Source organism: Lethenteron reissneri, chromosome 54, assembly GCF_015708825.2.
Source record: "Lethenteron reissneri isolate LAM-NWPU_2019-01 chromosome 54, ASM1570882v1, whole genome shotgun sequence".
Classification (NCBI taxonomy): domain Eukaryota; kingdom Metazoa; phylum Chordata; class Hyperoartia; order Petromyzontiformes; family Petromyzontidae; genus Lethenteron; species Lethenteron reissneri.
In genome coordinates this window covers 4,475,708-4,490,872 of record NC_083832.1, presented here as the reverse complement: position 1 = coordinate 4,490,872, position 15,165 = coordinate 4,475,708, and the positions used below count along the sequence as shown (strand labels likewise).

Below are 15,165 nucleotides of genomic sequence, written 5' to 3'. Positions count from 1 at the left end.
GTAGTTGTTGTTGACTGCAGCAGTAGTAGCAGCAACAGTAGTAGCAGTAGTTGTTGTTGACTGCAGCAGTAGTAGCAGCAGTAGTAGTAGCAGTAGTTGTTGTTGACTGCAGCAGTAGCAGCAGCAGCAGTAGTAGCAGTAGTTGTTGTTGACTGCAGCAGCAGTAGCAGCAGTAGTAGTAGCAGTAGTTGTTGTTGACTGCAGCAGTAGCAGCAGCAGCAGTAGTAGCAGTAGTTGTTGTTGACTGCAGCAGCAGTAGCAGCAGTAGTAGTAGCAGTAGTTGTTGTTGACTGCAGCAGTAGCAGCAGCAGCAGTAGTAGCAGTAGTTGTTGTTGACTGCAGCAGTAGTTGTAGCAGTAGTTGTAGCAGTAGTTGTTGACTGCAGCAGTAGTAGCAGCAGTAGTAGTAGCAGTAGTTGTTGACTGCAGCAGTAGCAGCAGTAGTTGTTGACTGCAGCAGTAGTAGCAGCAGCAGTAGTTGTTGTTGACTGCAGCAGTAGCAGCAGTAGTTGTTGTTGACTGCAGCAGTAGTAGCAGCAGTAGTAGTAGCAGTAGTTGTTGACTGCAGCAGTAGTAGCAGCAGTAGTAGTAGCAGTAGTTGTTGACTGCAGCAGTAGCAGCAGTAGTTGTTGACTGCAGCAGTAGTAGCAGCAGCAGTAGTTGTTGTTGACTGCAGCAGTAGCAGCAGTAGTTGTTGTTGACTGCAGCAGCAGCAGTAGTTGTTGACTGCAGCAGTAGTTGTTGTTGACTGCAGCAGTAGCAGCAGTAGTTGTTGTTGACTCCAGCAGCAGTAGTTGTTGTTGACTGCAGCAGTAGTAGTTGTTGACTGCAGCAGTAGCAGCAGTAGTTGTTGTTGACTGCAGCAGTAGTAGTTGTTGACTGCAGCAGTAGCAGCAGTAGTTGTTGACTGCAGCAGTAGCAGCAGCAGTAGTTGTTGTTAACTCCAGTAGCAGCAGTAGCAGCAGTAGCTGTGTTGACTAGAATAGCAGCAGCCGTAGTGGTGAAATAAGTTCCACATTCGCACGAGAACGGCAGCAGCAGCTGCTGCAGCTGCAGCAGGGACCATGAAGACCTCGCGGCTGCTCCTGCTGCTGCTACTCGGCTCCTGCTGCTTCTTCTCCTGCTGCAGCTGCAGCAGCGCAGCGCGGAGTGTGGAGGGGGGTCCAAGCCAGGGGGGGCCCAACGTGGTGTTCGTGCTCACTGACGACCAGGACGTGGTCCTGGGGGGCATGGTAAGCGGGGCGGGGTGGGGGGGTGTCTGTGTGTGTGTCTTGATGTGTGTCTGTGTGTGTGTCTGTGTGTCTGTCTGTCTTGATGTGTGTCTTGATGTGTGTGTGTGTCTGTCTTGATGTGTATCTGTGTGTGTGTCTTGATGTGTGTCTGTGTGTGTGTCTATCTTGACGTGTGTCTTGATGTGTGTGTGTGTGTCTGTCTTGATGTGTATCTGTGTGTGTGTCTTGATGTGTGTCTGTGTGTGTGTCTGTGTGTGTGTGTCTTGATGTGTGTGTGTGTCTGTGTGTGTGTCTTGATGTGTGTGTGTGTCTGTCTTGATGTGTGTGTGTCTGTGTGTGTGTGTGTGTCTGTGTGTGTGTCTGTGTGTCTTGATGTGTGTCTGTGTGTGTGTCTTGATGTGTGTGTGTGTCTTGATGTGTGTGTGTCTATCTTGATGTGTGTGTGTGTCTGTGTGTGTGTCTGTCTTGATGTGTGTGTCTCTGTGTGTGTGTCTATCTTGATGTATGTGTGTCTGTCTTGATGTGTGTGTGTGTCTATCTTGATGTGTGTCTGTGTGTGTGTCTGTCTTGATGTGTGTCTATCTGTGTGTGTCTTTGGGGAGCGGTGGTGTGTCGGTTAACGCGCTGCCCTGTGATCCCGGCGACCCGGGTTCGATTCCCGCTCACGGCCAACACCAGTGACAATTATCTGAACCGGTCCTGGGCCCCCCCCTAGGTCGACTCAGCCTCAAATGAGTACCTGGTGCGGTGTGTAGTAAACATTGCCGTTGGGGAGACACATTTGTTGATAACAACATACATGCCAGATCATTGTCTCGTGTTTGAATTCCTCTCGTTGTCTCTCTCTCTCTGCCTGTCCATCCGTAATGTCCGCCTGAATCACTGTCTGTCAACTTGTCTCATTGGTGGCATCACCAGCACGTGTCTCTGCCCACCTGTTTGATCGCCCGCCTGTCTCTCCAGCACATCATCTGTCTAACTGCGAGTGTCTCCCTGCCCGCTGTCCCATTCCCCGATTACATGCAAGTCCTAAGCGCCTGGCATTTGTGTTGTCTCGTTAAACACGTGGCCGTGCCCTGTCGACATTCACAATGTTTGTAGTAGTGATTATAACAATAGTGATTATAACAATAGTGATTTATAACAATAGTGATTATAACAATAGTGATTATAACAATAGTGATTATAACAATAGTGATTTATAACAATAGTGATTATAACAATAGTGATTTATAACAATAGTGATTATAACAATAGTGATTATAACAATAGTGATGTATAACAATAGTGATTATAACAATAGTGATGTATAACAATAGTGATTATAACAATAGTGATGTATAACAATAGTGATGTATAACAATAGTGAGTATAACAATAGTGATTATAACAATAGTGATTTATAACAATAGTGATTATAACAATAGTGATTTTTAACAATAGTGATTATAACAATAGTGATTATAACAATAGTGAAGACTTCCCGGCTCTGGGGGCCACGTGTGGCTCACTCAAGGGGCCGTCCATAAATGACGTCACGCACCTGGGGGGGGGGGGGGGTTGAGAAATGTGACGTCACATCAAAAAGCGCGACTTTAAATAAACGTAGACAACACGTTCTACTTAATTAAATCAACTTGTGTGACTTTACCGAAAGAACGAAAGAGAATACTTTATTATCCTTTTGAGACTCTAGTGGTAGTGCCTTACGCCGGCAATGCATACTCCAAGGCAGCCTATTTTAGTAACGTGATTGATTCAGCTCACGGCTAATACCAGTAACGAGTATCTGAACCAGTCCAGCCTGAGCCTGGTACGATGTGTAAACATCGCCTCTAGGGAGACAAAGGCGGCCGGGCGTGGTGGTGACCACCCTACCACCCCATCTTGTGCCGTTCCAGCCTTCATGAGGCGCTAACAAACCCTTGCCTCTATTCGGGGTGGGGGGGGGGGGTCTTTTTTTATATAAATGTATCAGTAAACGTTACGTAATGTGTCCTGAATGAATTGCTGTGACGTGCGTTGACTAATGCTCAACTCGTTTGACGCAATAACGCAGTGGAGTGTGAATACAGAACGCACTGCGTGGCGATGTTTCCACAGTCACGCGCCTGCGTTGACTCATAAAAGCGCAGGAGCTCAGCACGTGATGTCTCAACATTCCCTGAGCACCCTCCACCCAGAGGTCGCAACCGGGTACCCGATACCCGTACCCTACCCGATACCCGGCTACCCGTACCCGGCCGGGTACGGGTACCCGTTTGCGACCCTGGTGCGGCCGGGTACGGGTACGGGTAGACCGTGAGTCCACTGGTGAGTCACCGTTTGTCACTCATTTCCCAACGTCTTGTCTCTTCTCACAATTCAAGTTCCTAGAATCAACCCACCCACGCCTGCAACATGGCCTCATCCCAGAGGTCGCAATCGGGTACCCGATACCGGTACCGTACCCGTACCCGGCCGGGTACGGGTACCCGTTTGCGACCCTGGTGCAGCCGGGTACGGGTAGACCGTGAGTCACTGGTGAGTAACCGTTTGTCACTCATTTCCCAACGTCTTGTCTCTTCTCACAATTCAAGTTCCTAGAATCAACCCACCCGCGCCTGCAACATGGCTTCATCCCAGAGGTCGCAATCAGGTACCCGATACCCGTACCCTACCCGTACCCAGCCGGGTACGGGTAGGGTACGGGTACAGCCGGGTACAGGTACGGGTACCCGTTTGTGACCCTGGTGCGGCCGGGTATGGGTACGAGTAAGGAATCAAAACCCGTTTGCGACCTCTGCCTCCACCCCACCCCTCTAGGTCGACTCAGCCCTAAATGAGTACCTGGCCTTGTCGCCAGGTGTGCAAGAGATCGGCAGTGGGGATACAAAGGCGACCGTGTGTGAATGCTCGCTGCCCCAGTGCATGTTAGTGGCGTAACGCTGCAGGTCTTCTTCATGAATCGGCGATGGGTAACGACACGATATGCTCCCTACGCGTCTCTTAAAGATAACCGCACGTGCGTCTTGCCGGCTACAGACGGTAACCGCTCGGCGTCGACAATGATAACCTGGGGCACGTTACCACACGTGTTGCCACAGTCAGTCGCACGGATCCATTTAGTGCAGCAGCAGCATCGTGATCCATGGGCAGATAGCCCTCAGTCGGTGTCCACTGCACGTTTTCGTCATTCCTTTCCACTTTCCTCTCTGCCTTGTGCCGGTCTTCTCCAGGAGTGGCCAAATCTTCCTGGCGGCAATCTCCTCTTGTGTCGTCGTCATCGTCAAGACGTTCTCTGTGCGGTCTCCCTCTCTTTCCCGGTTACTTCCATTTTACCCAACAGCAACACACTTGAAATCTTCCTGTTGCTGTCCATGCTACGCGTGGGTTGTCCAAATAGTTTCAGTCCTCTTCTCATCACTGCCTGCATCATCAACAATTCTTCTCACTTCTACGCCGGTCACTCTTTGTGTCCAGCAAAGATCCAGCAGTATCCCTCTGTAGCAATGCGTTTCTAATGCCAATATCTGATCTCTGTCGGTCTTTTATTAAGTCTCGCAGGGATGAATGCAGCATAGGGATGTAGGGGATCTGCGAGCCACCCTCACGCACCACGCAAACACGACGTCACACGGGCCAAGGCGTGCCAGACGGGAATGTGTATTAGAGATGGGTTAAAGGGCGCTGTGGGATGTGTGTTCAAGGTTGGTTGTGGAATGAGTGTTGCTGTGCATTGGTGAATTGCACTGGTCAACAACAACTAAAAAAATTTTTTCTGGCCTGGACTTTTGCAGCTGTTTTAGACTAATTTGCTCTATCACATCTCTTTTTTATGCTAGCGACATACCCCATTTTCATTGATTTTACCCGAAATTAACTCTGTCACTTATGATTGCAAGTTGTTGCGAGTCAGTGACTGCTTTAGTGTTAAAATATGGTGCTGTCTTTTTAGAATAGTGTGTTTATAATATCATTTTATGTAGATATCCACATTTATTTAATATTTTTCTTCTGCAGTTTTTATTGAAAATGCAATATTTGATATCTCAAAAACCTGATGTGATAGACAAAAACTGATGCCAGATTTGGAATCAGCACCCCGTTGGAATAGCTTATACCAGAAAAAGTGTGTTGACCAGTGTTAAATAAGTGCTTCAAAACATTCTCGACTCGTCTTCACGGAAACAAAAACAGCGATTCTTAAGCCCAGCATAGAAGGTAAAGGTGCAGCCGTGCAGTTGCTCGCTCTCGTCACTGCTGCTGGAAGGGCTTCCGCTAGGATGCAGCCCCCTCGACATTTGTTGTTGCCTCCTCTTCCACGCTGGCCGAAACATTTTGGAAGAGTTTGGAGTACCCACACTTAGAATGATGGCTTTAATCTAAGTTGTCTTGTGATGGTTGTTGTTGTTGTTTGACTTGCATCCCACTGGGATTTTTGCACACAGCGTTGGTGTACGGCGCTTTTTTCCGGAAGTCTTTGCAGTTTTTTCCTGGATTTTTCTGTTTGTGCATAGCCACTTTAAGACGTTTTCTTGTTCATGTTTTTGTTTGTTGCGGTTGCACACGATTCAAGAGCCGAATGGCTCACAGGGCTACACCAAATAAATGAAACTGAAAACTGAAACACACTTCACCCCCACCACGTGCGATCCGCCGATCCGACTAACCGCGGTGTAACCCACAAGGTACTGCTTGGTGGGCAGAGGGTTTAAGCAACTTTTTTTTATTTTTACCCTTTGACAATCTTCAAACAACCACCTTTATTTGCGAACGTATTCCACCGATGACACGTGCGCGTTGGGAGTAACGTTTGGTTGTGAATCGCGCGCGGACCTGCACGCGCGCGCGTCGTGAGCTCAGGAGTGGCTGCGTCGTGTAAACTCAACAGCTGTGGACGCTGTTGCCGGGTCCAACTGACCGTGGCTTCGTCGTCTTTCTCCCCGCCTCTAGACCCCGCTCAAGAAAACCATCGCCCTCATCGGAGACGAAGGGGCGACCTTCACCAACGCGGTGAGCGCACGGACCGTCGAGTGACCGGCGACTCTCTCGCCGATCACCGCTCCGATTAAGTGACAAATCGATCGGACCGCACCAGGGGATCGGCAGCCAAAGTTCTAGATTTGAAGCTTTCGTGACTGCAAGGATTCATACTCTTAGGTCTTTTCAGTAAAGTCACGTAGGTAAAAAATAATAATTAATAAAATAATAATTAATGAAAATAAATCAATTAAATCACGACGTTTCGGAGGCAACACAAGTCTCCGTCTTCAGGTGGGACCGTCACAGCAAAATTGACTGTATCAAGTGAAGTTCCGTGCCCGGGGAATGGAGCTAGCGCTGTGAACGGGATAGAAAACACAATCGAGGTTTTTTTGGGTTGGATCGCGTAAATATAAACGCGTCGTTAAGCCCGCCACCACCCGACACGGCCGCTTAGTAAGGTTTGTCACGTAAACAGAACGTGCCAATTCTAGCACAGCACTAACCGGTTGTGTGTTGGAGAGCAAATCCACAACATTTACAACCCGAGTACGACGTTTCGACACATTTATATTTACGCGATCTAACGCAAAAAACCTCTTCTGTCATATTAGTCGCGAAAGCCTCCGCGGGATAGAAAACAGCAAACGCGTTCAAAGCCCCGCACCCCCCCGCCCCGCCACCGGCACCCTCTGACCCCTCGTCTACAACCGCCGCTCCTCTCTCTCCCAGTTTGTCGCGAGCCCGCTGTGCTGCCCCAGCCGCAGCAGCATCCTGACGGGCAAGTACCCGCACAACCACGGCGTGGTCAACAACTCGCTCTCGGGCAACTGCAGCAGCGCCGCGTGGCAGAAGCTGCAGGAGGCGGACGCCTTCCCCGTGCACCTCCGCCGCGCTGGCTACCACACGTTCTTCGCCGGGAAGTACCTCAACCAGGTGCGTGCGTGCGTGCGTCCGTGCGTGCGTGTGTGTGCGTGCGAGCGTCCGTGCAAGTGTGTGTGCGTGCGTGCGAGTGTGCGTGCAAGTGTGTGTGCGTGCGAGCGTCCGTGCGAGCGTGCGAGTGTGCGTGCGAGTGTGTGTACGATCGTGCGTGCGCGCGAGTGTGCGAGTGTGCGTGCGAGTGTGTGTACGTGCGAGCGTGCTTGCGAGTGTGCGAGTGTGCGTGCAAGTGTGTGCGTCCGTGTGTGCGTGCGTGCGAGCGTGCGTGCGTGCGTGCGTGCGAGCGTGCGTGCGAGCGTGCGTGCGTGCGTGCGTGCGAGCGTGCGTGCGTGCGTGCGAGCGTGCGTGCGTGCGTGCGAGCGTGCGTGCGTGCGTGCGTGCGAGCGTGCGTGCGTGCGAGCGTGCGTGCGTGCGTGCGAGCGTGCGTGCGTGCGTGCGAGCGTGCGTGCGAGCGTGCGAGCGTGCGTGCGTGCATGCGAGCGTGCGTGCATGCGAGCGTGCGTGCGTGCGTGCGTGTGTGCGTGCATGCGAGCATCCGTGCGTGCGTCCGTGCGTGCGTTGAACTTCTTTTGCGCCCTACCGTAGCCGCCAACCGCGCCCATCGGAGGCTGCGGGGGAAGGACAACCAACTGAAAGACAGAAAGCGTAAAGAAATTAGTTTTAAATCTAGATGATGATTTAAAAGTGCATAGCTCCAGTGGCTTCCTAATATATCGAAAGGAAAAGCGTTCCAGACGGCCGCAGAAGCGCATCTGATGGTTAGCCAAAAGCCGCCGCTGCAAGGATGAGCGGAGTTCGCGTGACGGTTTATGCTTCTTGACGAGATCAGCGAAGTATTGTGGTTCATCTGTGGCAAGCGCTTTGTGTGTAATGAGTGCAACCTCATCATGTATTCGTTTGGCACCCGGCAGCCAACGCATGCAGCTTGGTAATGTTTTTGCCAGACGTCCCGTAGAGTAGTGAGTTGCAAGAAACAGTCTGTTGAAGGCTGCATGGAGGAAATAAAACTCGACTAAACAACTTCAAGGACAGTGGATACATTATCAGAGTTGTTTTTTGTTTGCAATATGACTGCAGGTATTGTGGTCAATGCAAACATGACTCCTTGTAAAAAAGGTGTCAGTTTTGTTGCCAGATAAAAGGGTAAAAAAACATTATTATATTATTATAAACTATTTTAGTTTTACTAGCTAAGGCCCACTGAGCTATGTAGCTCTTTTTCAGAGGCGACGTGGCCACAAACGATAGCCCAACGAAGTGGCTCATCACGTGCAAATGTACAGCAGCCAAATACTCTAAACACACACGTTCATTCTAAAAGTGGAGGGAAAAACCGGAGGACCCGGAGAAAAATCCACGCGACCGCAGGGAGAGAGAAAGAGAGACAAACACAGAATCCAAATATACAGCAGGCCACCGTGATGATGATGAGAGAGAGACACACATACTCCAAATATACAGCAGCAGGCGTCGGGGTCAGGATCGAACCAGCGACATACTGCATACCGACCGAGGTAGTTAACATCTCGGTCATTGCATCAGCGCAGCATGTGTGAGACACCGCTTGTCTCCTCCTCGTCACAATCCCTCCGTTCCCTGTTGCAACCCCTGTCCCCCCCATCCTCCCTCTCCTGCCCCCCCCTCCCCCCAGTATGGTGACAAGTCTGTTGGGGGAGTGGCGCATGTGCCTCCAGGGTGGGACGTGTGGAATGGCCTGGTGAGTGTCGGCACGTTAACACACACGCATTAACACACGTGTTACTACCCACGGTAACACACATGTTAACACACACGTGAACACACACGTTGATACACACGTGAACACACACGTTAACACGCGCGTTACCACACGCGCATTGATGCACGTGTTACCACCCACATGTTAACACACGCGTTAACACACACGCGTTAACACACGCGTTAACACACGTTAACAGGCGCGTTAACGCACGCGTTAACACACACGTTGACACACGCGTGAACACACGTGTTACCGCACGTGTTACTACCCCCGTGCATTCCTTAATGGTCTCTGCCTCGCCCACCATCCTACGGCAGTTTGCGCGGCTTAACGCCGTAGCAAAGAAAGGTGAAGGTCCCCCGCGTAGCGTCAGCAGAGACTCGGGGCAAGTGCTGAAGGCCGGCACGGCACACGAGGGGAGGGTGGGTGGGTCAAGAATGACGTCCAGCAGCTTTTGTCTCCCCAGCGGCGATGTTTACACTGTACCCATTTGACGTTGAGTCGACCTAGGGGGAGGCCCAGGACTGGTTCAGATAATCGTCACCGATGTTGATCGGAAGCGGGAATTGAACTCAGGTCGCCGGGTTCACAGCGCAGCGCACGAACCTGCATGCCACGCGAGGTAGTGGACATCGCCTAGTCACCGTGGCGTGTAGTTGTCTCACTCGGTTCACGCTCTGGACGCAATCTTCTCCGCCGCAGTCACCGACGGACAGACGGAGCTTGCCGTGTCTCTACACGCCTCTCTGTTAACCTGTTCAACCAGACATGGTCTCACTTTGGGCAATTGATAGGCACGACAGTCGGAGAAATTTTTTTTCGTAACCCAAACGGCGCATGCTCTCGTTCGCACAGTTGGCTACGTACGGTACGAAGCAAGTTGCAACAACAACATACAACTATGAGACATCTCCTTTACCAGTGGCAAAATATAGTAATAGGTTTTTACCCTTTCAACTGGTACAAAAACTGACACCTTTATACAAGGCATAATGTTTGCAATAACCACAACACAAGCAGTCAAAATGCAAACAAAAAGAAACAACTCTGATAATGATGATATGCACTGTCCTTGAAGTTGATTGGTCCACACCCGAGACAGCTTTTCTTAGAGCCTAGTCTCCATTGGTGTTGGACCAGATGACGCCAAAAGGCGTACAACTCTAAAACAGTGCACTATCAGTGCATACAAACGTACATGCTGCGACATCCCGTGGGGGAGTAGCCTCGCGGCTTTGTGTTTCCACGCCGCATCTCCGTAATCTCGTTGATTCTGGCGCGAACTAAGGAGCCAACTCATGAACGAACGAGTTGGCAAACGAAGTAACGAACTAACGCACTAACCAGCGAGCGAGCAAACTCACCGCCAGCCACGAGTTTGCTGGAGCCCAGGGCAGCGTTGTGTGGCTCCAGCTCGCACAAGAGGACGTGGGGCCCAGGGCATCGTGGCGGGTCTCTCTCTGCTGCTCTTACTTCGCTCTGTCCCCAATGGTCTCGTTTTGGGGTGGGTGGAGGGGTAGTGTCCAGGGCCACATCCTGGGATTAACACAGTTACCGTGTTCCCTTCGTTACGCACAAACTTGCTCTGTCCGCGATTTTGGCTATCCGCGATGCGCGTCTGGAACACTGCACGACTACTGACTGCATCGAGAGAGAAAGAAAGTGAGGAGATGAAGTGATTAGATGAAGTGAGAAGATGAGAGTTGAGAGAGATGGAGAGGTGAGAGAGAAATTCTCGAAGCTTTAGAAGCGCGTCGGCAGACGTTGCTTTGTACGATATTCGTAGATCCAACAATACCGTTAACCACAAAATGTAGCTACACACGAGCATCTCCGGAACATAATCTCCTCGTCGCGAATATCGAGTCAACGCCCATGACGTCGTGACCCCGTGACCCCGTGACACCAGTGACGCCCGTGACGCCGTGACACCCGTGACCCCATGATGCCGTGACGCCTGTGACGCCTGTGACCCCGTGACGTGACACCGTGACCCCGTGACGTCGTGACGCCCGTGACGCCCGTGACACCGTGACCCCATGACGCCCGTGACCCCGTGACGTCGTGACCCCGTGACCCCGTGACGCCGTGACACCCGTGACACCGATCTTATTTCCTTGCCGGCGCTTGTCCCTTGCGCGCGATCTCTCGTCCACAGGTGCAAAACTCCAAGTACTACAACTACACGCTGTCTGTCGACGGCAAGCTGGAGGAGCACGGAGCGGACTACGGCAAGGACTACCTGACGGACCTCATCGTAAGACTCGGCGCCGCCCGGCGGTCGCGGGCGGCGATGGCGTCCGCTACGAGCGCGGTGGTTTTGCGACTGGGCAGGCACGGGCGCCGTTGTGGATGTGAATTGGGGATCTATAAACGCGATCGATCGATGGGAACGCTTAATTGTTTCCAAGGCGCCTTTCTGAAACCGCGGCCCCTCTACGTGGACGATCGTTCTCCCATGAGCCATGAAATGTAAATATGTTGACGCATTGAAGTTGTTCCTGTTGTTGTTGATGATGGTGTGGGCTCAATCCAGACCCTGACACCTGTTGTATATTTGTAGTTTGCTCTTTCTCTCTCTTTCCCGTAGTCGCGTTGACTTTTCTCTGGGTCCTCCAGTTTTTCTCTCCACATTTAGAATCAACGGGCATTTCGAGTATTTGGCTGCTATAAATGTACACGTGATAAGCCACTTCGTTGAGCTATCATTTGTGATGGCCAGCTCGCTTCTGAAAAATAGCTACATAGCTCAGTGGGGCCTTACCTGGCAAAAGTAAAACAACAAACGAACGAATTCCGTTGCTCGGCAGGCGAACCGCTCCCTGCACTTCCTGGACGGCTGGAGCCGCCGCCTCGCAACGCCGTTCTTCATGATGCTGTCGACGTCGGCCCCCCACTCTCCCTGGGACGCGGCCCCCCAGTTCCAAAACAGCTTCGTCGGAACCAAGGCCCCCCGCGACGGCAGCTTCAACGTGCACGGCAAGGTGCGGGGGGGGGGGGGGGCGATGGCGAGGGGGGAGCGAATCCGGGCATCTGGCCGCCGGGGATGAGGCCGACATCTGTCAATTGTGGCAGGCAGATTGGTCTCGGCCGGCCCACCGTGGACTGCTGTGGCCCTCCGTGGCCCACCGTGGACCGCCGTGGCCCTCCGTGGCCCTCTGTGGCCCACAGTGGCCCTCCGTGGCCCTCCGTGGCCCACCGTGGCCCACCGTAGACCGCCGTGGCCCTCTGTGGCCCACAGTGGCCCACAGTGGCCCGCCGTGGCCCTCCGTGGCCCTCGGTGGCCCTCCGTGGCCCTCTGTGGCCCTCCGTGGCCCACCGTGGCCCTCCGTGGCCCTCGGTGGCCCACAGTGGCCCACAGTGGCCCACAGTGGCCCACAGTGGCCCTCCGTGGACCGCCGCCGGACCAGCGTTTTGACGTCGGTCGTCGTCGCCGCCGGTCCGTTGCGACGTCAGAGCGCGAGAGGGTTTATCGTCGAGCCGTAGCGCCCGCGTGGAGCTCAGGCAGTGCTTGTCGGGACCTCGCTTCTCAGGCTTGTTTACACACGTGACGTTATTTCACTTGCAGCGAATTCGGTGAATTTGATCATTTCGCGGTGGTTTGTATTGTGCTGCCGTGTCCTCGTGTTGAGTTTAATGACTCGTCGTCATGCCGAGGGTCTGCTGCTGTGCCCCGCAGCTTTATGATTAGAATTTTGATGATTGTTATTGTACGTATGATAAACTTCTTTCGTGCCATACTTTGCCAACCGTGCTTATCGGAGATGCGGGGGAAGGACAGCGAACTGTTTACCCTGGCAGGCACGCCGCAGCTTCCATACCGCGAGCTAAAAACCTCCGCAGACAAACGCAGACAAACGCAGGCTAACGCACGCTCGGAGCTTTCGGTGGCCCTGGCAAATCCCAGTGCAACAGAAACGTGTTTTGTACCCACGCCGCACAGTGTTCAAGCTTTGCTAAAAACTCTCCAAGCCCCTCTGGCAAAGTGTTAGACATAGCGCGTGTGTGTGGGTGTGGGTGTGTGTGTGTGTGAGAGTGTGTGTGTGGGTGTGCGTGGGTGTGTGTGGGTGTGTGTGGGTGTGTGTGGGTGGGTGTGTGGGTGTGTGTGGGTGTGTGTGGGTGGGTGTGTGGGTGTGTGTGGGTGTGTGTGGGTGTGTGGGTGTGGGTGTGTGAGAGTGTGTGTGTGGGTGTGTGTGTGTGAGTGTGTCTGGGTGTGTGTGGGTGGGTGTGTCGGTGTGTGTGGGTGGGTGTGTGGGTGTGTGAGAGTGTGTGTGTGTGTGGGCGTGTGTGGGTGTGTGTGTGTGTGAGAGTGTGTGTGTGGGTGTGTGTGAGTGTGTGTGAGTGTGTGTGGGCGTGTGTGTGTGTGTGGGTGTGTGAGAGTGTGTGGGCGTGTGGGTGTGTGTGTGTGTGAGAGTGTGAGAATGTGTGTGTGGGTGTGTGTGTGTGGGTGTGTGTGGGTGTGTGTGGATGTGTGGGTGTGTGTGGGCGTGTGTGTGTGGGTGTGTGTGTGAGTGTGGGTTTGTGGGTGTGGTGTGTGTGTGTGTGTGAGAGTGTGTGTGTGGGTGTGTGTGTGTGGGTAAACATCGCCACTGGGGAGAGAAGGGGCGTGGTGCTGGCCACCCACCCCCGAGTGTGCCGTGCCGGTCTTCATAGGTGCTATTGTCTAACGCAGGGGTGGGGAACCTTTTATCTGCCAAGGGCCATTTGGATATCTATAACATCATTAGCGGGCCATACAAAATTATCAACTTAAAAATTAGCCCGTTATATTTGGTCAAATATTTAATTAACTCACCCCTAATGCGATGGCTGGAACTGCTTCTCTTTGGCGAGGCGTGTGATGTTAGTTGGTGTGATGATGTTGCTACTCGCAACTGCTTTTCCAGGTTTGCTCCGAGACTTATTGAATTTCGAGTCCCGCCTGCGCTTGCCTTGGCAGGGCCACACCAAATGATTTCGCGGGCCTGATACGGCCCGCGGGCCGGACGTTCCTCACCCCTGTTCTAACAGGACTTGTCCCAACAGCCTGTTAAGGCTACATGGGGGATCTTTGTCTTTGCATGACTTTTTACAAACTCGTCTTATTCCAGGACAAGCACTGGCTGATCCAGCAGGCCAAAACGCCGATGTCCAATGACTCCATCAACTTCCTGGACAACGCCTTCAGGAAGAGGTGGGTGGTGGCGTTTCGCGTTCCTCCTCTGCCTGGGCAAGTGCTCTAACGTCTGTTCTGGTCTGAGAATGGATGATGCCTGAGACCCTGGGGGGCAGAGATTGAAATGGGCTCCTTTGGACCGTGGGCCCAAGTGTGGTGGTGAGATGTTAACTACCTCGCCTGGTGTGCAGGAGGTCGTGGGTTCGATCCCGACCCTGACGCCTGCTGCTGTATACTTGGAGTCTGCGTGTCTCTCTCTCTCATCATCATCACGGTGGCTAGGAAATGTTGACTACCTCGCCTGGTGTGCAGGAGGTCGTGGGTTCGATCCCGACCCTGATGCCTTCTGCTGTATACTTGGAGTTTGCGTGTCTCTCTCTCCCCCCGTGGTCGCGTGGATTTTTCTCCGGGTCCTCCGGTTTTTCCCCTCCACGTTTAGAATTGAACAACGTGCTTTTAGAGTATTTGGCTGCTATAAATTTCCACGTGATGATGATGATGATAAGCCATTTCGTTGAACTGTCATTAGTGATTGCCAGGTCGCTTCTAGATTAGAGATACACAGCTCAGTAGGCCTTACCTGGTAAAATAAAAAAATAGTTTAGTTTTAGTATTTTGTGTTTTTATGAGATAATAGTGTTAAAATGTATTTATTATTTGACTATGCATAATGATCATGTGTATAAACGTTGCTGACGCTGCTCTTGACCTCTGGCCGAGTCACCACTGTCCTGTGGTCAGACCCGAGGGCAGAAGGTTCCGGTTCAAATCACGCTTGGGGGAGAGTGGGGAGCAGGCAGGTCATCGCAAATCACAATCCCCTTCGAGGGGCGGGGGGGGTCAAGAAAACGAGTCCCAAACTCTTTGGTTCTTTCGGCAAAGTCACGTGGGTACAAAATAAAATTCTCAAGACGTTTCGATCGCAACACAAGCAATCATCATCAGGTGAAAAACCACTGCAAGAAAACATTTTTGCTCAAATTTTTTTTTCTTGCTGTGGTTTCCCACCTGATGATGATTGCTTGTGTTGCGATCGAAACGTCGTGATTTATTTGATTTCTCTACCCACGTGACTTTACCGAAAGAACCAAAGAGTATGTATCCCTGCAGTCACGAAAGCTTCAAATCGAGATT

The 15,165-nt window shown here is 52.1% G+C and overlaps 1 protein-coding gene across 1 annotated transcript in view; it reads left to right on the top strand.

Moving 5' to 3' along the window:
- LOC133356571 (N-acetylglucosamine-6-sulfatase-like) overlaps positions 1 to 15,165 on the top strand; it is a 40,045-nt gene continuing 24,880 nt past the window's right edge. Inside the window, exons 1-7 of the mRNA XM_061574157.1 lie at positions 1 to 1,231; positions 6,167 to 6,226; positions 6,929 to 7,132; positions 8,787 to 8,852; positions 11,035 to 11,133; positions 11,687 to 11,860; positions 13,967 to 14,049. Of these exons, the coding sequence (XP_061430141.1) occupies positions 1,064 to 1,231; positions 6,167 to 6,226; positions 6,929 to 7,132; positions 8,787 to 8,852; positions 11,035 to 11,133; positions 11,687 to 11,860; positions 13,967 to 14,049 (854 nt within the window). The 5' untranslated portion in view covers positions 1 to 1,063. The remainder of the gene's footprint in view (positions 1,232 to 6,166; positions 6,227 to 6,928; positions 7,133 to 8,786; positions 8,853 to 11,034; positions 11,134 to 11,686; positions 11,861 to 13,966; positions 14,050 to 15,165) is intronic.